The sequence below is a fragment of the Melanerpes formicivorus genome, unplaced genomic scaffold (genome assembly GCF_026170545.1).
Source record: "Melanerpes formicivorus ecotype bairdi unplaced genomic scaffold, bMelFor1.0.p_v2 SCAF_27, whole genome shotgun sequence".
NCBI lineage: Eukaryota > Metazoa > Chordata > Aves > Piciformes > Picidae > Melanerpes > Melanerpes formicivorus.
The window spans coordinates 378,680-400,184 of NW_027142379.1; the positions used below are offsets into that span (position 1 = coordinate 378,680).

General features: G+C 49.3%; 1 protein-coding gene across 3 annotated transcripts in view; it reads left to right on the forward strand.

Annotated features, from left to right (window-relative positions):
* SHROOM3 (shroom family member 3) overlaps positions 1-21,505 on the forward strand; it is a 130,291-nt gene that overhangs the window by 10,251 nt on the left and 98,535 nt on the right. For 2 of the 3 annotated variants that reach the window (XM_068153779.1, XM_068153778.1), the window contains exon 2: positions 18,692-18,846. In XM_068153779.1, coding sequence (XP_068009880.1) covers positions 18,692-18,846 — 155 coding nt within the window. Of the gene's footprint in view, positions 1-18,691; positions 18,847-21,505 lie in introns of those variants that run through there. The other variant, XM_068153782.1, reaches the window with a different exon arrangement.

The window sequence follows — 21,505 nt, forward strand, 5'->3', positions numbered from 1 at the left end:
GCAAAGTCCCTAACCAAAAAATCCCACAAGAACCTAGGGGGTAAAATAAAAAGGGGCAAAAGGAGAAGATGGACAAAAAGAGAGTGTGGCTGTCTCCTAGCTGCTCAACAGGCAACTCTGAGATCTTTCTGGCCAGATCAACTGAAGCTGAATTTGTCATTGTTTGGCTTGTGTCACCCAGCTGGTCGGGTCAGGGAGCTTCTGTGACCTGTGTGCACAAGTGATGGACAGGTCTGTAGAGGGCATTATCACAACATAATCAGATGGAGTGAAAGGAAAACCATGTGTGCCTTTCTTAACTTGGTCCCCCTGCTCTCCAGATCTTTAGGATAATGCATCTTTTCTTATTTTCTTCTAAATCTGTTCAGGCTTCTGTTATGGAATAAGGTTTTCCCAGCAAAGTATGGCCTGGAGGCTACTAAAGGGAGCTCTCCCAAGGATCCACAGAGATCTGCAAGGATTCTGTTGTGCTGCTAAAGGAAGCATTAATCATGGTCAGAAATATTTCCTGCTGGGTTGCAGTGTGACTTTTGCTTTCCTTCTTTCCTTCTTTCTGGTTTCCTCTGTCCCTCAGGCACTTGTGGAAATTCCAACTGCCAAGGAGATGGTTTTGAGGTTTTTTGCTGGTTTAAGTTAGCTAAATTGGGTTTGGAGGTTCTGTAAGTTCTGAGTGGTATTACTGTTCTTGCCAAACCCAACAGCAGAGAGGAAGAAAAACACTAGAAGCCCAAAGACCCTGGGCAGGAGGAGACCAGAGGAAGAACTCTGTTGGCCTGGGGACTTTGAAACTCCTTTTGTCTTTTTGTATGCCTGTATCTGTGTGTTGCTGGATTGAGGAGAGTGGAGTGGGGAACAGTGCTTTTGGAGCAGGTGGTGTCAGGAGTTTGGTTAACTTGACCTGAGTTATAGGCAAATGATGGCATCCCCAGGATAAATATTTCTTGATTTACATTTGGGCTGTGTGCTGCTTAGCCAAATGTTCTGCACTGGTAGGCATTCTGCTCTCTGGCTGATGCACACAGCACCTGGAAATGGCTTGTTTGATGTCAAACAGGCAGTGTCACTTTCTCTAACCCTTAGACATGTTTGCAGTTGGATTCCTGCTGGCAGAGGTCCAGCCACCAAGCCCCTGTTCAGAGACTCAGGGCTTAACCAAGAGTGTGAATGTCTTATCAGAATCAGCATGTGTTTGGGAAGTGTTCCCACTACTAACATCTCACCAGCAGGATGTCATCACCTAAGTCACACAGGCATTAAGAAAGCTTTGCAGGAGCACTCAGCATCCAGGGAAGGTTCCCTGGTCCTAAGTTGTAGGACTGAATACTCATTAAAAATCTGACTCAAGTTCCCTGTTGGCTGCTGCTCTTATTCATTACTACTCAGAAGCTCTCACCCATGCTCTCTCTCCACCCTTTGCCCATGAATACCACAGTGGAGAGAGGCACAGAGAAAGAGCACTGTGAAATTACTCTCCTGTGATGACCATCATCCCCTGGGCTGGTGAGGGGATCTCCACAGGAGAAGGGAAATTCCTATGGCCTGAGCTAAAAGGCTCATCTCTAAGCATAAGGTCATGAAGGTTCCTGGAGGTGTTCAAGAAACTTGTGGCCATGGCACTTGGGGATCTGGTTTAGTGGCCATGGTGGTGGTCTTAGGCTGATGGTTGGACTGGGTGATCTCAGAGGGCTTTTCCAGCCAAAACAAATCTGTGGTTGTGTAGGTGGGTAAGGCCAGGAAGGAGACATTGTGTGTTCAATGTTGGTGCTTAGCCTTCCCCCACAGCTCCAAAACATTGTTGTTTCAACTATTCTAAATAACTTCTGAGATTTGGCTCTAAACAGAGGGGTAGCACTAATCCAGGGAAAGAGGTTTGGGTAGTGTAAGTCCTTGTCAGTGGAGCAGCTTGTGAGAGTGAAGCAGCTTTGCTTAAAGCTGGCTTGTCCACACCAGTTGAGTCCTTCTGTGCCAGCATTACAGTCACCTATGGAAGCTCCACTTGAAGTGGCACCACAGGCATGTGTTAGGGGGATGCAGACATCCCTCAGCCAGGATGAATGTTGGGCAGCTGAGACTTTGTCACCTGTTTGGCAGTTCTTTTCTAACTCCCAGCTCCTGAGTTGGCACAGAATCTTAGAATGATGGAATTTTTCCAGTTGGAAAAGACTTTTGAGATCACTGAGTCCAACCTTCAACCTAACACCACCATGGCCACTAAACTATGTCCCCAGGTGCCATGTCCACATGGTCCTTGAAAACCTCCAGGTATGGGGACTCCACCACCTCCCTGGGCAGCCTCTTCCAGTCCCTGACTGCTCTTGTAGTAAAGAAATGTTTCCTCATCTCCAACCTAACCCTCCCCTGGCACAATTTCAGGCCATTTCCTCTCCTTCTATCACTTGATACTAGGGAGAAGAGACCAACCCCCACTTCACTGCAACCTTCTTTCAGGGAGTTGTAGAGAGCAATGAGGTCTCCCTTCAACCTCCTCTTCTCCAGCCTAAAAACCCCAGTTCCCTCAGCTGCTCTTCCCCAGACCTGTCCTGCAGACCCTTCACCAGCTTGGTTGCCCTTAAGGGCACCCTCAAGGGCTGCCCAGCTCCTCAGGGCTTGCCTTGGCGAAGGAGTCCTGGCACTGAACCAACTCGGCCAGCTCCAAGGTCAGCTGAGGACAGCTGTTGTATGCAGGGTGCTGGCTTGCTCCACTCTGGCCTCACGCATCCCCTGCCCACGTGAAACCTGGGAACAGCAGGCAGGGCATTTGGGAGGAGGGCGGAGGGCAAGCAAGGCCTCCCTGGGCTGCGTGCGTGCGCGCTAATGAGGCCTGGCGCTGCCGCCTGCCAGCCCGCTCGCCGTGGGCTTTGCACATGAGTGCACCAAGAATGCAGCAGCTATTCACCCAGCCTGCCTTTTCAGAAGCACACGTTTCTGACCATGTCAAATTTTGGTACCCATTCAGCTGCTAAAATCCATGGAATTTGACACTGGGGGAGCAATCCTGTTTGAGAAGAGCCTCTACAACAGGGAACTCGCCCTGCTTCCCAGCCACAGCCTGAGCGCTGGAGTGGCTAACACGAGCTCACATTGGCTCCTTAAGCAAGGTTAAAACTTTGGAAGGAGAAAGATTAGTCAGCAGGATTAGAATAGAAAACATTCTTAGAGAGTGATAGTCACCAGAAAGAACCATCTTCCCTCCACAACTGCAACAGGAGATTTTTTTCCCTCCACAGTTTTGAATGGTAGAGTTCTCCAAGCACCCAAATGGCCCCTGGTCTACTCTCAGCTCAGAAATCCCATTATTGTCTCCAAAATTACTTAACTGGGTGAATTAAAGCATGCTTAAGGGTGTGAATAAGATGGCTAACAGAAAAGAATCATCTTCCTAGAGATCTTGGTGTCCAAATAGCCAGATGACACCAGAAGATGTTGGTGTGCCCAAAGGGTGCTGACACTGAAACAAGAGGAATGCAACATCTCCTCCAGTAGGAAAAAAATGCTGGAATCTAAACCATTCTTGCTAGAACTGCTGGTGAGAGGGACTCAGTAAGCATCAGGGAAGGACAAGGGGAAGGAATGTGGCCTGGGAATGAAGAGACAATAGGGAATCAGAATCAATAAGGTTGGAAAAGATCTCAAAGATCATCAAGTCCATCCTGTCACCCAACACCTCCTGACTACTAAACCATGGCACCAAGTGCCACATCCAATCCCCTCTTGAACACCTCCAGGGATGGTGACTCCACCACCTCCCTGGGCAGCACATCCCAATGGCTAACAACTCTCTCAGTGAAGAACTTTCTCCTCACCTCCAGCCTAAACTTCCCTTGGTGCAGCTTGAGACTGTGTCCTCTTGTTCTGGTGCTGGGTGCCTGGGAGAAGAGACCAACCCCCACCTGGCTACAACCTCCCTTCAGGTAGTTGTAGACAGCAATAAGGTCTGCCCTGAGCCTCCTCCTCTCCAGGTTAAGCAACCCCAGCTCCCTCAGCCTCTCCTCACAGGGCTGTGCTCAAGGCCTCTCCCCAGCCTCGTTGCCCTTCTCTGGACATGGTCAAGAGTCTCCAATGTCCTTCTTAAATTGAGGGGCCCAGAACTGGACACAGAAGCAATAGTGCTGAGGCTTGCATCGTGCACAGATGGGATGAGCAGGCTGTGTCAGGTTTGAGCTGGTGCAGGTCAGTGTCATTTCACTGATATCAGGAGGCTCACTCTCAAGTGCATCACCTCTTCCTACTTTTGAAGACCATCTTACAGCTCACATTGCCTCTCAGTATTGTCCATTCTTTAGTTTAAACACAAATGCTACTCAGGTTGAGTAGTTCTCTGCTTCTGGAGATGTCATCATTGCAGTAGCAGCAGGGTGTTGTCCTTAAAGACAAAAAAAAAGGTTTTAGACTGACTCTTTTTTTTCCTCCTCTGACTTCCTGAATGTAGTATTGAAGTCCAGGAGATGAATGGCCTGAAATCTTACTTCCCACACTGCCAGCCTGATATCAGTTTACCACAGCAACTGCTCTCTGGAAGAATAAACATGAGCTCAGAAAAAGGCAAAGTGCAAAATACAAAGAGATGAAATATTAAGGAAATGGCGAAGCAGTCACTTGAGCTCCTGCAGGAGCACTTAACTTTCTCACCCCAAGGGCTCAAGTGAGGTGAACAGAGTTGCTGAAACTCATTAACCACGAGTCCATTGTTCATTGGAAGCTTTTTTCTGTGGGGTGATCGATACTCCAAAACCTGCCTGGGAACTGGAGGCAGATTGGGAGCAAATCATTAAAGCGAAACCAGATCACAGGCCTGATCCTTCCTCCACTCTGGGTTTGTGTGGTTTAATTCCAGGGAGGTGAGGGAAGCACTGTGGATCAAGAGCAGAGGGCATGTGGGAGGATCATGGAGCTGGTTCTTGCAGTCTCCTTCCAGCTGTAGCCCCTACCCATGCCATCTTTTGTCTCACTTTCGGTTTGGGGCTGGAAGAGATTCATCTTAGGAGCTGCTGCAGCTTTCCTGGCCAGTGGCAGGGCAAAACTGTTCAGGGCCTGTGAGCAAAGGAATGGATGCTAAGGGCCCTTTCATTTACTAGTCAATTTAGTTCACATCTGAAGCTCAGCCAGCTGAAAAATAAGCAGCTTCTAGAGCACATAGAGCAGCCCAGAGTCAGCCCAGAGCTTGGCTGTGACGCCTGTGGCTTCCTACGTGTGCTTTAGGAGGGTGTGCCAGGTTTAGTGGCTGCAGACAATGCTGAGAACTTGGCCTTTAGATGCAGAAGTTTATTAGATTAACTGACTGGGAGACATTCAGGGACAACTCCAGTAAGACACTGCCAACCTTGTGCTTCACACTTTACAATTTGATTTAAATGTACATATAAATTAGCTTCAGGAGGGCAGATTTAGTCTGGAGATTAGAAAGGATTTATTGACAGAGAGGGTGGGGAGACACTGGAACAGGATGCCCAGAGATGCCCCCTCCCTGGGGGTGTTCAAGGCCAGGATGGATGAGGCCTTGAGTGACCTGAACTAGTAGGAGATGCCCCTGAACATGGCAGGGGTTTCAAACTGGATGATCCTGAAGGTCCCTTCCAAGCCATTCTGTGATTCTCTGGAGTCTGGGGCCTGTCCTGCCAGCAGAAGGAAGATTGAACAAACAGGGGGTCAGCTGGCTCTGGTCCTTATTCAGCTTGAGGGACAGATGCTGGGATTTTCATGGGCAGTGTGGCTCTGTGCAGCTTTCCAAAGGGCCAGCATTGTACATTTTTAATTATTGTGTTGGCAAAAGTGAGAGTAAACAGCAGCAGTTCAGAGTTAGCCTTCACAAAAGTCTCTGCTGGGACAGCTGGGAAGTCAGACTCTGTTGTCCTCTTTCTCTGTGGTTTTGCTCTTCTCCTGCCAGGCCCTTTGAACGTGATCTGAAGTCTTTAAAGCTCATCCAGGCTTTTCACATGTTCAACACAGCCTGCTTTGATACAGAGTAGAGAGTGCCTCTTTTTCACTTGCTAGGCTAAAGACACTCCCTGAGAGAGAAGGTCGCTTTAAAAATGATCCTCTCTGTGAGGTATTGGGTGGTCAACCCCCTGGATATGTAGGTCCAAGATCACATTGAGTACTGTGCCCAGTTTTGGGCACTGCAGTGTAAGAAGGGCATTGGAGTGCTGGAGTGGGTCCAGAGAGGGCAATGAAGCTGTTGAGGCACTTGGAGAGCAGGTCTGGTGAGGAGAGGCTGAGGGAGATGGATTACTTTATCTGGAGAAGAGGAGGCTGAGAGGAGACCTCAGTGCTCTCTACAACTCCCTGAAAAGAGGTAGGAGTGAGGCTGGTGTTGGCCTCTTCTCCCAAGTAACTAATGACAGGACAAGAGGCAGTGGCCTCAAGCTGTGCCAGGGGAGGGTTAGGTTGGAGATGAGGAACAATTTCTTTGCTGCAAGAGTGCTCAGGGATTGGAAGAGGCTGCCCAGGGAGGTGGTGGAGTCCCCGTGCCCGGAGGGGTTCAAGGAACCTGTGGATGTGGCACCTGGGGCCATGGTTTAGTGGCCATGGTGGGGTTGGGTTGCTGGTTGGACTCAGGGATCTCAGAGGTCTTTTCCAACTGGAACAATTCCATGATTCTATCATTTTTTTCTCTGAAAAATCCTTGGGTAGGAAAGATGAAAGGGAAAAAGCTCTCTGAATTTAGCAATCCTTGCCCAGGTCCCCAGGAGGACATTAGTTCAGCTAATTCCAAACAGCCTCAGCAGTCTCTGCCACAGTATTTCTGCCTCAAAGCTTGGAGGGGACTTTTTGTTCTTTCCTCTTAGAACTTTTACGCAATCTGAGAGTTCTCTGCAGCTCTTTTGACTCAGAGCTGTTTGTTGCAGATTTGTTTGCCAGGAGGGACATTTTCCTCATCCACGGGACCTATTTATAAACTCCACAAAAATTCCTGAGGTGAGAATGAGATCCCAGAGACCAGCACGGGATGCTGTGGGGTGCAGCAGCTGGTCTCAGGGATGCTGCGAAGCGACTTGGAGCTGGCACAATTGAGTTTATTCACTGCAGTGGCAGGGAGACCACAGGGAAATGGAATGTAGCTACCTTCCCTGGAATTTGGCCAGCGTCCCAGCTACCACTAATGCCTCTGCTCCTGCAGGAACGTCCTGGGATTTGCATCCATGTATGATTCAGCTTAGAAAAACCTCTGCCTGCTGCCTTAGCCCCTGGAGCACGGCAATTAAAGAAATGCTTCTTAGCCAGTGTGTCAGGAATGCCTTTAGCAGGCACATTCCCTTCATTCTAGCTCTTTCTGCTCCCTTCCCCTTCTTTCTGCTCCCCATCCCTAAGATGCAAATTTCCAGGGCATTGTGTATACAGCACAGGCAGGGAGTCCCTGTGTCCCATGCAGGTCACATTCTGAGCCTGCAGTGTTCGTGGAGCTGCACAGTGACCAAAGTGAGCTCTGGAAACTCAATCAAGTGAGCGTGGGAGGGCAACCATCTCTGAGAATCACAGAATGCCAGGTTGGAAGGGACCCCAAAAATCATCTGGTCCAACATTTCTAGGTAACAGTCCAGTTGAAATGAGCTGGCCCAGCACCCTGTCAAGCTGAGGCTTAAAACTGGCCAAGGTAGGGAAGTCCACTGCTTCCCCTGGGAGATGATTCCAGTCTCTGCCTGGAATCATGGGGAAACGTTTTCTCCTGGAGTCCAATGGGATTCTCCCCAGTAGTGACTTGTCCTGTCTCTTTTGATGGGACTCCCTGGGAGTCTGCATCCTCTTGGTAGCCACCCTGTATGTACTGGCACATGCTGAAAAGGTCTTCCTGTAGCCTTCTAGTCTCCAGGCTGGACAAACCCAGCTCTCTCAGCCTTTCCTCACACAGCAGCTCTGCCAGTCCTCTGATCATTCTTGTGGCCCTTCTGAGAAGGCCTGACCCTGGCTGTCTGGTTTGCCTTCTGCTAGGGAATGAGAGCCCTGTGGGTGCTCTTTACTGCTCCCATTGTGCACAAAGCAGGATGATGATTTTTCAGTGCTTAAAAACAAAGCTAGGAACACAAAAAGCTTGTGCAGTGTGCAGAGAGACTGCTCCTTGCCCATGCTCCAGTTAAGCCCATACACAGTCATGTCACCTTGTGTCTTCAATGCTGGTACCTCCACAGGCAAGAAGAGGGGAGACCAGCAAGTCTTCCAGGAGTTAGGTCACTAGTTTAGGTACAGAACTGGAGGGAGCTTAGCAGTGCTCACAGCACACATGCCTTTGTAGTGCAGCTCTTTCCTGAGATCAAGGGCCACGCACTGCTGATGGCCAAACATCTCATTCCACATTGCCCTTGGCAGTGGGAATGAATCTCCTGCTTGTTTGTCCTGACAGTTTATTTTCAGTGACATTTTTGGAAACAGAAGAGCAGCAAAAGAATGGAGAGAGCTGTGAGAAACCAGGAAATGGTACCAAGGGACCAGGAACAGAACTCGTGTTTGCAGTTTGGATTTGAGATGCTTGCAGTGGACTTTGCCCTGGCACATGTGGCAGAAGGAGAATTTGAAAGCCTTGCTCCAGGAAGGCCTTTCCAGGTCACTCTGGTGGGTGTAAGCAGGACAAGGTGTAAATGCAAGCTTCCATTTAGCCATCCAGGCTGAGTGCTGAGGTTTCTCTTCATGCAGAGAACAGTTTCAAAAGATGAGCTTAAGAGAAGCAGCTCTCTGGCATGCAGGAAGGAGGAAGGCAGTGGGCAATGGGCCTGGTGTCTTCACAGGGGTGTTTGCCTCATCCACCTCCATGGCACCTCACTGCAGCACTAGCTCTGAAAACATGGACCTTCCCCAGCCTGAACTGCAGCTAAATTCCTTTATGTGTCTGCTGCAGCTAGAAGCTCTGTTTTGCTAAAAGCTATCTTTTGCCAAGCAGTTTTTGGCTTGGTGAATTGCTAAGCTTGGAAACACAGCTGTACATCCCCTTCCCTACAAGAAGCGCTTGACAAGACGTTTCAGCTTCAGAGGATCCAAACAGGGAAAGCAGAACCTGCAAACAGAACTGCCCTTAGGCGTGCAGGGTGACAGTCAGAGCCGGCAGGGTTTCAGTCCTTTCTCATTAACGCGCCATGAGCTGCTCTTTCAGGCCCTCGTTAGGAGAGCACCCCACGGCTGAGTCCCACCGGCGGCGCAGGGGATGGCAGCGCAGGGAGCAGCAGCTGTCCCTTGAACTTTGGTCTGCCGCAGGGTGGCAGCAGGGGACAAGGATCGCGACCGCAGCCTGAGGGATGTGAACGTACCGACCGCAGCTTTGGGTCCATCTCCCTCGCAGTTTACTGCTGCAGCTCCCAGCTGCTCCCAGGAAAACCTGCAAGGCATCCACAAAGCCTGAGCAAGAACCACCTCTCCAGTCGTCATGCTCTTTTCCACACGGTTGGCCTTCCAGGAGTCTGTTTAGAACAACACTTTTGCACAAAGTCTAAGACTGCACACCTTCACCTGAGTTGGTGGTAAGGAGGTTATAGAATCAGAGAATGGGTTGGAGTGGAAGGGACCTTCACTAAAACCCACTGGAGGTGCAGTGGGGAGAAGGGGACAGGGAGGAAGGGTGGCGAGCCGATCCGTAGGCAAGGAAAATAGATCTCCAGGGCTGTGAGCCTGGCATCTTTCATGGGCACTAAATTGACTTGAGAAGACTTTTAAATAATTCTAGAAGGTCAGGAGACTAAATAAAGGGTTTGCCAAGTGTGCTGTGATGAGAATGGCTCAGCCTGTGGGATTCCTCCTTTGTGCCGGCCCCGGCACTCCAGCTGCACCATTGCCATTAGCTGGTCCAAGGGGAGTGCTCGCCGCGGCACTCAGCCATCGTGACCTGGCACTGAGTCAAAACCCAGCCAGCCACCAGAGAGCAACGGGCCCAGCTACTCCTGGAGAGCCTGTTAGCATTTCTGCTCATTGCCTAGGGATGCCAGCAGCACTCTCCTGCCCTAAAGGATGCCTCTCTTGATGTTCAACTGTCTTTTAATTGCTGTTGTGCTCTAAGCTTCGATCTTCAAAGAGTCCCTGGAAATGTTGATGTCTGATTCTCATTAAAATGAGTGAGAAGTGAATACATGGATCCCTTAGGCAGCTGCTGAATTCCTGTCAGTTCATCAAGCATGGCTCTACTGCATCATCTGGGGGTTCTCCTCTCTGATATAGATCATTTAGTGGTTATTAGTTTGTATTTCTCCTCAGGGGGGAAGGAGGAGCATGGTGAAGATAGGGCAAAAGGAAGAAAGGGATGGGATGGCACAATGAGGCAGAGGACAGCCACAGCAAATAGATTCATAGAATGGTTTGGCTTGGAAGGGACCTTGAAGATCATCCAGTTCCATCCCCCTGCCATGGGCAGGGACACTTTCCACTAGCCCAGGGTGATCAAGGCCTCATCCAGCCTGGCCTTGAACACCTCCTGGGAGAGGGTTTAAAAACAGGAAATGAAAACTATGTAGACAAGTGGGGCACCAGAAATACAGATGGAAGGACATCCAAGAGCAGCTCCTCTTGGTTCTAGAGAAGAAAAAAAAATTGCCATGAGAGGAGGTGGCTGAAAGCTGGGCCCAGGGCAGAGATGTTAACAAGGGGGAAGTCTCGACTGGCATCAGTACAGTGTGACCTGGCAGTCAGAGAGGGAGCACAGCTCCAGCCCTAATGTGTGATGCTTTCTGTGACCCTGGAAAAGTTACATAAACATTGCTTCTGTTTTTATTCCTCTCTAATTTGGGAACAATACTTCCTGCTGTCTTCCCATGGTGTTGAAAGGTCAAATTAGCTAATGGAAGGAAAGTTCTTGGGGATCATTACTCCTGCTTTCATTACTGTTATTACTGCTGTTTAGAACAGGTATGATGGAAGTGTTAATGCTGGGGAAGGGAAGCAGGGGAAGGAGAAATGACAGACATCAAAAGCAGTAAGTGGCCATGCTGGGGCCAAGGATCTGTCTCCAGGAGAGATAAGTACTGCCTGTTGCAGTAGCCAAAAACCCCCCCATAGTTTTGGGCTTACCTAATTTATGGAATTACCTGATGGCAGGGCACATTTCCTTGACATTTCTGGTTTGAATCCATGCCAGCAACATGCCAAAGCAGGAAGTTCAGGGTCTAATCATGTGGTGAAAACAGCCCTCAACAACAGCTCTTCAAGAGCCTGCAGGTTGTCATCTTTCTCCTCAGAACTGCTTGCAGGTGTCTACATCTCAGCTGTATTTTCTCACATGGAAATACTTTCCAGTTGCTCCCCAAAGACACAATCCAAAGAAAGCCTCATAGCAGTTGGTTAAGCTACAACCTCAGTGGGTGATGGCAATGTAAGTCATAACAGCTGGTATGGAAAAGTACTACTAAAGTCTGGGAAGATGTGTAAAGCATCCTGTTAAAAAGGGCACAAGGCAGTGCTATGTCACCAGGATTGAAAGGCAAGTTCCAGGTGCTGCCATTGGCTTCCTGTTTTTAGAGCAGGCAGGAGGGAGGTTAAAGAAATAACTAGATTCCCTACTCTGGCAGTTCCTGTGCTGCTAGGCTTGCCTTTCCCTAGGCTTTAAAAGTTGTCCTAGGAGTAGGTAACAAATAGTTTTGTAAATACATCTCCAACTGGTTTGTTTTCCTAGATATCAAAGCCAGGAGGAGGGAGGGTACCTGAGGTCATGCTGTGAGGAGGCTGCATGCAAAGAGAAAGGCATTGCCAACAGCAGAAAAATGAGAGCATGTTCCTCTGCCTAGCCTTGTGCACCCAGTGCAGAAGGTGACATTTCCTGAGGTGGCCCAGTCCTTGCAGCTTTTACAGTTTGGTTTGGGGGTGAACATGGGTCTGTGACACCCCACAGGTTGAGAGAAGTGCTCCACCAAGTGCTCCACCAGCCACCAAGAAGGGCTGTTTGGAGATGATGTGCAGGGCTCTACATGTGCCTGGAAAGAGTAAGAGAGTTGTTGGTGTCAGCAGCAGAAAACCCTAGGGTTTGTAGGGTTCAGGCTGGCCCTCAGCAGTACCTTACCTGAGGTGTAATGATGACAACAGAGCCAGCTCCAGTGCTGTCTGGGGCATGGCACTGGTTGAGAAACATTAAATGCTAGGCTCTATTCATCTCTGTGGGTGAAGCCTGTGCTCCTGCCAGGGGGAAGCTTGTGCTCCTGCCACAATGATCAGGTTAGAGCTGGTGATGAGGAGTGGCAGCCTGCACACCAGGAGCACAACAGGAGGAGGAAGGGCTGGGGACTGGGAGTGTGTGAGGAGATGTGGGTTTGGCAGTGATCCCCTGCTGCCATGTTCTTTGAAGCTCCACTGCTGCGATGGACTCAGCTCCCGTGCAGTAGCGTTGGGGCAGTGCTCTCTCCTATGTTGGGTGGCCACATATTTGATAGCCCCTCACCTAGACAGCAATGGGCTCACTGTCTAAATGTCATAGGAACTGGGTTTTGAATTATTGAAGCCTAGTGAGAGATGTGAGAAAGGGCTGGGAAGCTGGGGGCAGGATGGCAAAGCAGGGAGGAAAATGGAGTCCTGAGCGTGGAAACCTCGGTGTGTTTGGGGGAGAGCAGGCCTTGCCAGCAGACTCTTTGACAAACAGCTATTTTTAACTCTCCCCTTGCAAAGCAAATATTAACTCCCAGACATGGGCAGCTACTGGCTTTGTGTGCTCTGGAGAGGGGTGAGCTGTATCAGCTACAACAGGGAGTAACAGGGAATGAGTTCTTGTAGCCCCTTGAGCTGATACTGCTCTGATAATGGCTGCAGACCAAACAGGATCAGGCTAAGGTGCTCCAGGCCCCAGAGTTTGCATCACTTGGTGCTGTACTCTCTGTGGCATGCAGGGAATGGATTGTTTGCAAAAACCACACAGCCAACAAAGAAGGAAATCTCTCTGATTCCCACGTGCAGGGGCAGGGTGTGTGCTGCAGGCAAGGCTCTGCTGGGATAAAAGCTGGACTCCTGCAGGGAACAGAGAAGGAGCAGGAGAAAGCAGTCCCTCAAGGTTTGATGCACTCTGCAGCTGCACAGGTGCTGCTGTTCTCTAGCTCTCTGCCTGTGACTCAGCTGTTTGATTGGGGTTTTTTCCCCCTTGCCTTCTCTGCTTGCTGTGTGCTGTGAACAACAGGAGGGAAAGGTAGGAAGAAGCATGAATGATGTTTGAGATATTGAGTCCCTGGGCACCTTGACACAGAGCAGCAGGGAAAAGTCAGCTCCTGTCCTCTAGCCACCTCGTTCCTATCTCTCTGCTGCCCATGTAAAGCATGTCAGAACGTTGTGGTGCAGTTGGTCCCTGGGCATGTGACAGCTGGCTTTATGCTGGTTCAAAACAAGCTGGTTTCCCCCTGTCCTGCTGGTGCTCTTGCTCTTCCTCTCCTCTAGGTTCACTCCCAAACGTCCCCGTGTAGCTGAGAGCAGGCTTTGCTGCTGTCTTTCTGCCTGCTGTTCTTCACAGCTTTTCCACAGCAGTTTCCTGTCCCTCTGCTTGTCTAACCTGTCCATCTCTACAGTAATGATGTGTTTGTGCCATGCCTCTCAAGGAGGGACCTGCTCTGACTCTAGGTGTTACCACAGAGCAAACACATTAGTTCCTTGTCTTGTATACATGGAGAGGGGTGGAGAAAAAGCATTGTTAGTTTTGCCTGTTGTTACAGAGATGATCCTGGAGGCTTCTTGAAGGCCTGAATCAAGGCTGTAGCACAAGCCCATCTTTCTTTGTGCATTAGTTGAAAGAAGACTTGATTTTTCCCTGCCCATGCTAGTGTTTCAATGTAAAGCTCTCTGTGGGAGCCTAACAGATCTGTGCTTAAGAAGGTGGAAAATTATCTGAAGAGCTAAGCTGCCTTCCCTCTGCTGGCTTAGGAATTTAGAGTCACCATGAGGGGTGAGATGCAGGCTCATGGGAGCAGGTCTCTTATCACTTGTTGCTGAAGCCTGCAATCTGGTTTCCATTCACTTCTTGCCACTTTTTGCTGAGGGGCTGACTGCTGAGATTAGCCTTGCTCCCAGGACAGGAAACAATCTCACAGGAAATGGGAAGGTGTGGAAGTGCTGCTGCAGCACAGTCCAAAGAGTGACCTTGAATACTCATCACTTGTCCCTAACTTGCATCCAGCCTGCATGGATGCCAGGGACATTTCTGCAGCTGGATTGCTGCTTTGGCCTGCCCCTGGTAAGTGCTCCTGGAAGCATCAGAAAGATTTCACAGCACTGCTAACCCTTCAAAACCATGTAGCTTGACTTGTTCTCCTGAATGAAGTTCAGTCTCTCAAGTGACTTCATTCTGTGTGAACCTTGTATGATCACCTGGAATAAATTAGCCTCTCCACTACTCTTCTTTGTGCTTGGGAGCAGAAATGTGACTGCAGAACAATCCAGAGCCCTATGAGAAAGAATCCTTTCCTTGCTTCCCTGCAGAATAAAACAATAACTAATTTGGGAGCACTGTCTGTGGCTTGGAGTGAATGTCAATAGCCAAATTCTCTCCAGATGCATGTCTGCATCAGGGATGGGGAGATCCAGCAGAGACACAGCTCCAGGGGGAGACCTTTGACTCAACTACTTTTCTGATTGAATTGTCTGCACTGCTCTGTCACGCTGGCACAGAGCTTGGGGACAATGGGGAAGGATTTCTGTCTGCTGCATGGGAAACACTCGCTGCCCCCAAGCTGTGACATGGCATGAAGTCTGCATGAGGGGAGCAGCATGTTCTCTGGAATCATTCAGCAGCTCCACAACTTTGGGTCTAGCTTTGAGAACCATCTCTGAACAGGGACTTAAAAATCTCCATCTCAGAAACCAATCAGCTGCTCAGTGACTTCACTGAGCAACCCAGTTTGCACCCAGCACTGCTCTGTCCTGGGTGCAATGTGAACTGGTCTGATGTGGCTGAGTTACACCCAATAGGGAACAGGTAAATGAAAGATTCCAGTTTGACCTGGTGTTCCAATCTGGGCAATAAGAAGTATCTCCCAAGTCTCAGGTGATAGCAGGTGAGGAAATGGCCTGAAATTGTGCTGGGGAAGGGTAGGCTGGAGATGGAGAAACCTTTTTTTTTGGTCAGGGATTGGAAGAGGCTGCCCAAGGAGGTGGTGGAGTCCCCATCCCTGGAGGTGTTGAAGCAATGTGTGGAGATGGCACTTGGGGCCATGGTTTAGTGGCTGTGGTGGTGTTGAGTTGACGATTGGTGATCTTAAAAGGCTTTTCTAACCAAACCAGTCCTATGATTCTAAGTGATCCAAACCTTGGCTGTTGATTTGGAAGGGGACACAATCTGTTTGCTCTCAAACACACCTTTCCCCCAGGCTGCACCAGTGCTAATGACCTTGTGAGGGACAAGGAAGAGGTGAACCCCACACTCACTGGACATGCATCCTTCCACTGGAAAGGTTGAACATTGCTGTAGTGAAATATTTGCAGGCAAGAGGTCTAAGGCAGAGAACATTCCTCTGCGATGCAAGTCCTGGGTGAGCCCTAGGCTGCCTGCAGCAGAGGATCTACCTTTCTCAGTTCCTTCATGGAGCAAAATTTCTTCCTCTCTCACCCTGTCAGTTCCTGTAAAATCTTTTGGGGCAGCTCAGGAATTCTGGACAGCCACCTCCAGCAGTTCATTTGTGATGCTTCCCTTCCCAGCATTATAATACTGCCACGGAAAGGGCAGGAGTTTGTCATTTCAATTGCTGCTGCTTCTGTCAACACCCAGCTCTGCTGGCTGACTGGGCTTTGCTGGGCATCTCCTGGTGTCACTCAGCAGCTGTCCCACCCTGCTCTCTGGTGTGACTGCAGACAGGGTGCAGACACATCTGCTTGCTTCCTCTTCTTTTAATTTTGATTGAGAAACTTCAGGGAGTAGGTTTGCAGTTTAGGAATCACAGGCACCATTCATAGCCTAAAAGACACAAAGATGGAATAATCCATCCTGAAAGCTACAGAGAGTTTGTTGTTACAAAAGCTCCTCAAAGAAAGGGAAGAGAAAAGAGGAATAAATAAAGGAAAGTTCTTTAAAATCACCCAGAAAGGCTCTCAGTGAGGCAGCATTCTCTGAACCTACAGTAACCATAGCGAGCCCAACAAAAGGCAGTGGTAATAAGTCTTATGTATCCTTGGTGATCTGCTTCAGCAACTTCTTGCTTTTACAGTAAGCCAAAAAATGGGAGAACAGATGGGTTCAAAGCCTGCTGCAGGATCTGTTGAATGGCAAGAAGCCTCCTCTGATGGAAGAAAATGGAGCGTTAATGCAAAGCAGGACCAGGGGTGGCCTTGGGGATTCTCAGGAAAGGGCAGTGGGCATGGAATGGAAGGCTTGGCTGCAGGAAAGGCAAGCGAGGGGGCTGCTGGGAGACTAGTGAGGGGTTTTGAAGTGGAGGTATTTCAGGAGAGGCCAGCCTGGCAAGGAAGATCTTGTTCTCTTCTGAGAGAACCTGAAGGGATCAGCTCGAAATGCTTGTGGAAAACAGAAGAAAGAAAGTGGTGTGGAGGAGATGCTGAAAGGACAGAAGATCAGAGATCCAGGGTGGTTCAGGCAGGATTATTAGAGGATACAGCACAGATGATAATTTTGTTGGTGTTTTTGAAGGTTCATCGAGGCAGAAGCTAACACAAACACATCTGCTGAGTGCCCCAGCCCTTGAGGGAGCTGCTGTTTGCCACAGGAGGTATTTTCTCCATCATGATGTGATCTAACACAACAAGCCAAACCCAACCAAACCAACCCTTTCTGCTGACTGTATCACAAGTTCATCTAACCCACAGAGCCCCACTCCATTGTAGGGCATTGAAATGATACCAACCTGTTTTCCTCCACAGCAGCAACAAAATGCAGCAGTGCTCTTTGTTGGGTTTATTTATGGATGCTGGCAGCAAGGTCGAACGTTTCATCTCTCACCCTTCCTGGTAATTGTGGTACAAGGCTCTTTCTATGCAATCTCATTCCTGTGGTTTCATCCATTCTTAAGGGGAAAAGAAAAAACTCGTTCATCTGTGGAATAACTTCCTGGTAGGACAAATGACAATGATTTCTACCTAGCTTTGTTGGGGGTTCAGAGGATTCATGAGCCTGTGCTTGTGGATGTCAGGTTTCAGAAGGTGGAATATCATTGTTCAGAGGAACAGAGTAGCTTTGCCTGTGAGAAATCACCACTCAACACTGAAACTAATGTGCTGGTAAAAATCTGGGTAATGCCTCTGCATGTGCTGAGTTACATGTCTGGATTATGGCTCAATTACACTTTCCCTGGCATGGCTTGAAATGAAAGTAACTTCCAGAAGTGTGTGTGCAGTTCCACTGCCCAGAAAATGGTTTTCCTGCAAACAGCAGCCCTTCCCCTGGCTGGGTCAGAGACTTCATCTGAGGCAGATACATTTCTTTGTCTCAATATGGTGTCTGGCAAGGTGAAAGCCTGAGGGAAGAGGTTATAATCCTGATGTACCGTCGAATGTTGTACTTCAGTGTGGGCTACTGACATCTGCTAACACAGACAACAGCTTCTGTTGAGCAAGGTCTGCCAGGTGCACTGAATATCAGATTTTGTGGTGGCAAGTGTTGCAATGAGAGCTCCAAAAATATGCACTCCTGAGTCTCCAGAGACTCTGATTTGCAGTGTGCTGCCCAACTTGTTACCTTGCCCTCTGCTCTGCTAGCTCTTCTTTGCAGACAGGTGGTCTTAGGTTGAAGGTTGGACTCGATGATCATAGAGATCTTTTCCATCCAAAGTGCACAGGCTTGAGGTTCAGGGAGTCTGCCTCAAATTTCCTCCTCCTCAACCTTGTCACTTCTTTGCAGACTTGGTGTGTTTCTGCTGTTGAATCACTGTACATGAACCACAGAATCACAGAATGTTAGGGGCTGGAAAGGACCTTGAAAGATCATCCAGTCCAACCCCGCTGCCAGAGCAGGATCACACTGGAACACATCCAGATGAATCTTGACTATCTCCAACGAGGGAGATTCCACAACCTCCCTGGGCAGCCTGCTCCAGTGTTCTGTTGCTCTCACAGTGAAAAAATTTTCCTCATGTTCACATGGAACTTTCTATGCCTCAACATCCAACTATTGCCCCTTGTCCTGCCACTGGGCATCACCAAGCAGAGCCTGGCTCCATCCTCTTGGCACTCACCGCTCACACTACCTGTGTGATGGATCATAAGAAATGGAGGAAAGTGGCCCAGGATTCTCCTCCTGGCTTTGCCACTACCTAGCCTTGAGCAGGCTGCTAAAATGAATTGCCTCCTTTCCCTAAATCCCGGGCTGCAACCCCCTGCAGAGGAGCTGTGTGTCATTATCTGCACACACCTACCTGCAGCTGCCTTGCTGCTGGCCAGCAAGCAGGAAGCTGTCCTTAAGCAGCCAGCTAGAGCATGAAGAGCTGGAACACAAAAATCACATCCAAGCTCTTCTAGTCCCAGCTTTGCCCTTGGGCTTGTGGCTGACTGCTCTTATCAGGAGGCCTTCCATGGCCCTTTTGCTGGTGTTTCCTGCTCCCAAATGCCAAAGACTCATTCAGAGCAATGCTTCCTGGCAGAACAAATCTGGCTTCCAGTCCCCAGCCTCCATCTATAGGAAATGTAAAGGAGGCAAGCAGAGGGCTTTGAGGCAGCTGAGTGGCAAGGACAGATAATGTTTGTTAGTCAGAGAGCTGAGTTTGGGGCTGGCAGACCTCATTCCTTCAATGGGAATGTGTGCTCAGCTCTGCATGTGACAGCCAAACTGTGGCAGGCCTGTCTCACCGTCGCTGTCTCCCCTCTTCCCTGTCAGGTGGAACAAGGAGGTAAAGCAGACTCCCTGCCTTCCAAGCTGCAGGCTGGTGATGAGGTGGTGAACATCAATGAGGTGGAACTGAGCAGCTCCAGGAGAGAGGCCATCTCCCTGGTGAAAGGGTCCTACAAGAAACTGAAGCTGGTCGTCCGCAGGTAGGCACAATCCAACGCTTCCCTCTCTCTTCTGCCCTGCAGGATGTCACAGCCATTGCCCTCATATCTCCAGCTGAAAGCCTGGGACCTGCCCTGATCTCACCAAAGCCTGGGTTTAAGCTCACAAGCATGAGCCCAAGCACAAATGTGTGTTCTTTTAGCTGAGATTTCTATGACTCGTTTGCCACTGGTACCCCCAGCCATGTGAAATCCTTATCCAAATCTCTTCTACTGGTCCCCTGCTGCATGGCAGCCCAGAATTCCTGCTCAGTGGTTTACAAGCAGCCCCAACTTCCTTCAAGTGTTTGGGGCTCCCTCTGAAAGGCTGCCAGCTCTCTACACAGCTCTTGCTTTCTTTGCTGCATGTTATCACTGGTGTTGTGACAGCAGAAAGATTTCCACCAGCCACAGCAAGGGTTGGAGCTGTTCGATGCCATGCAGGTGAGTGATAGAGTGGACCAAGAGCAGCCTGATCAATGTTGTGTTCAGGATGTGATGTAGGGGGAAGAGCAGCCACTTCATCTGCATCTCCTGAGCTGCAGCTTCTGTGCTACCATGGAATGAATGAATGACCTCTTACATGTCCTGTGTCACCATTTCCCTGGTTGTGAAAGGCCCTGTAAATGGTTATGAGTCGTGGTGGTGGGTTTGATGGGGTGCTGGGTGTGACTCAGCTGGGCAGATTGGTGGCACCAATAATGAATGTGTTTGGCTCAGGGTCAGGGCACAGAACTTGGATCTTGATATGTGTTTTGAATCAGATATGTTTTGGTCTGGAATAGAACTGGGTAGGCAGTTCTAAGCCCTTAACAGAGATGCTTTTGTGTGTTCCTCACTGTAGGCATGTCCAAACAGTCTTTCCTGTGCCAGTTAGGTGATAGCTGAGATCACTTTGTGGAGTGCTCTGTCCTGAATTTCCACACTTAACCAGAAAGGAATCTGGGTCAAGACCAGCAGGGCTGAGGAGCAGTCATTAGGCAGACAAAAGGTGGCAGCTGGGTGGCTAAGCTGGAACAACCGACTCACACCTGAGCGGTAATGTCTGAGCAGGGCACACGTGAACAGGGGCTTGGCACTGGATGATCTTAAACCCTCCAACCCAAACCATTCTGTGATACTGTGACTTTACAAATTCCTTGGGGATTCCTGAATCCCTTGACCACATCTCTTAGAAAGCTCTGAGGCCTCTTTCTCCAAGCTAAAAGAGAAAAAAAAAGAGCTACTTGTAAATTTCCTTGAGTACTTTTTCACAACCAGCAGGAATCCTGAGAGGCAGAGCATTATTTTGAAGTTCCCAAGACCTTTCCACCTTTTCTTCTCCTTTTTAAGGAGTGTTTGATGTTTTCCTGGTCTGAAATGCTGTAGTGATCTTGAAGACCGTGTGGCTCTGAGCCTTGCAGGCTTTCATTTCATCACCACTAGAAAGACCCAGCCCATGAACTTCAAGAGGTGTAACATTCACACACCATTCCTGTCCCAAGGTGCTTTAAGCCCTTGCTGCACATTTAGAGCTCAGGGACAACCCAGAAACTCCCAACTGAAAAATTCCACTTAAGAGCTGTGAGCTTAGTGTTCAGTGCAGGGAATTTGACAGTCCCAGCTGACCCTGCAGTGCTGGCATGAAAGCAGCTAAAGAATAAAACTGTGAGGTCCTCGCTGCTTTGTGGGAAGTAGGTCACAAGATGGTCTGAATTTTCTATCACCAAAGACTCTGCACCAGGTAGGAGACAAAGATTTTGGCTCCAGTGCTAGAAGGATAATGGATGAGAAGAGACAGGACAAGGGGCAGTGGATACAAACTGGAACCCAGGAAGTTCCACCTCAACATGAGAAGAAACTTCATTGGTGTGAGGGTGCTGGAGCCGTGGGGCAGGCTGCCCTGGAGCAGGTTGTGGAGTCTCCTTCTCCAAGAGATTTTCAAGCCCCACCTGGGTGTGTTCCTGCCCTGGCAGGGGGGTTGGACTCGATGACCTCCAGAGGTCCACTCCAACCCCTACCATTCTGTGAGTGTCATTCTATGAAGGGGTAAAAGAAGAGGTGGATGGTGAGAAAGAAGCAAGCAGCAAGGGGGGAGTGAATTTCTGCATTGAATAAAAGCTTCAAAGAATCTGAAATTACATGAGGCAAGATGCTAAGGAAACAAATGAAGGACAGCAGCTCAGTACGGAACCTGAGCCATGTGGAGCCTTGTGGCAGTCGTCTCCTTCGACACAGCCTTCATCTCAGCTAGGGAGATGCTGCAGGGCAGGCAGCATATCTGTGTGCTGAAATGTGAGCAAACAAAGGATTGCCAGCCAGATTTGAAGCAAGGCTACAGCACCAAGGATGTGCAGATTCTCTTTAGCCCAGCCATTGAGACTGGCAAAGGAAGCACTGAGTGTGCTTCCCGCTTGGGGCTGGGGTTCGTTGTGTGAAGGATGTTTTGCAGTACGACATCACCTGCCAAGAAATTCTTTTTGGAGTGCCTGAGATGGTGATTTTTGTAAGTGAAGTGGGTTAGGGCTGCTTGCTGCAGATAACCAGCACTTTGAAAACTCACTGAGCAGTCATATGTGACCTGTGATTTCCGTCTTCACGAGAGCTCTTGCCTAAGGAGTGACGCACGCTCACACCGGCTCGGACTTTACCCCTTCAGAGTCCTATGCAAACAGTAGCAAAG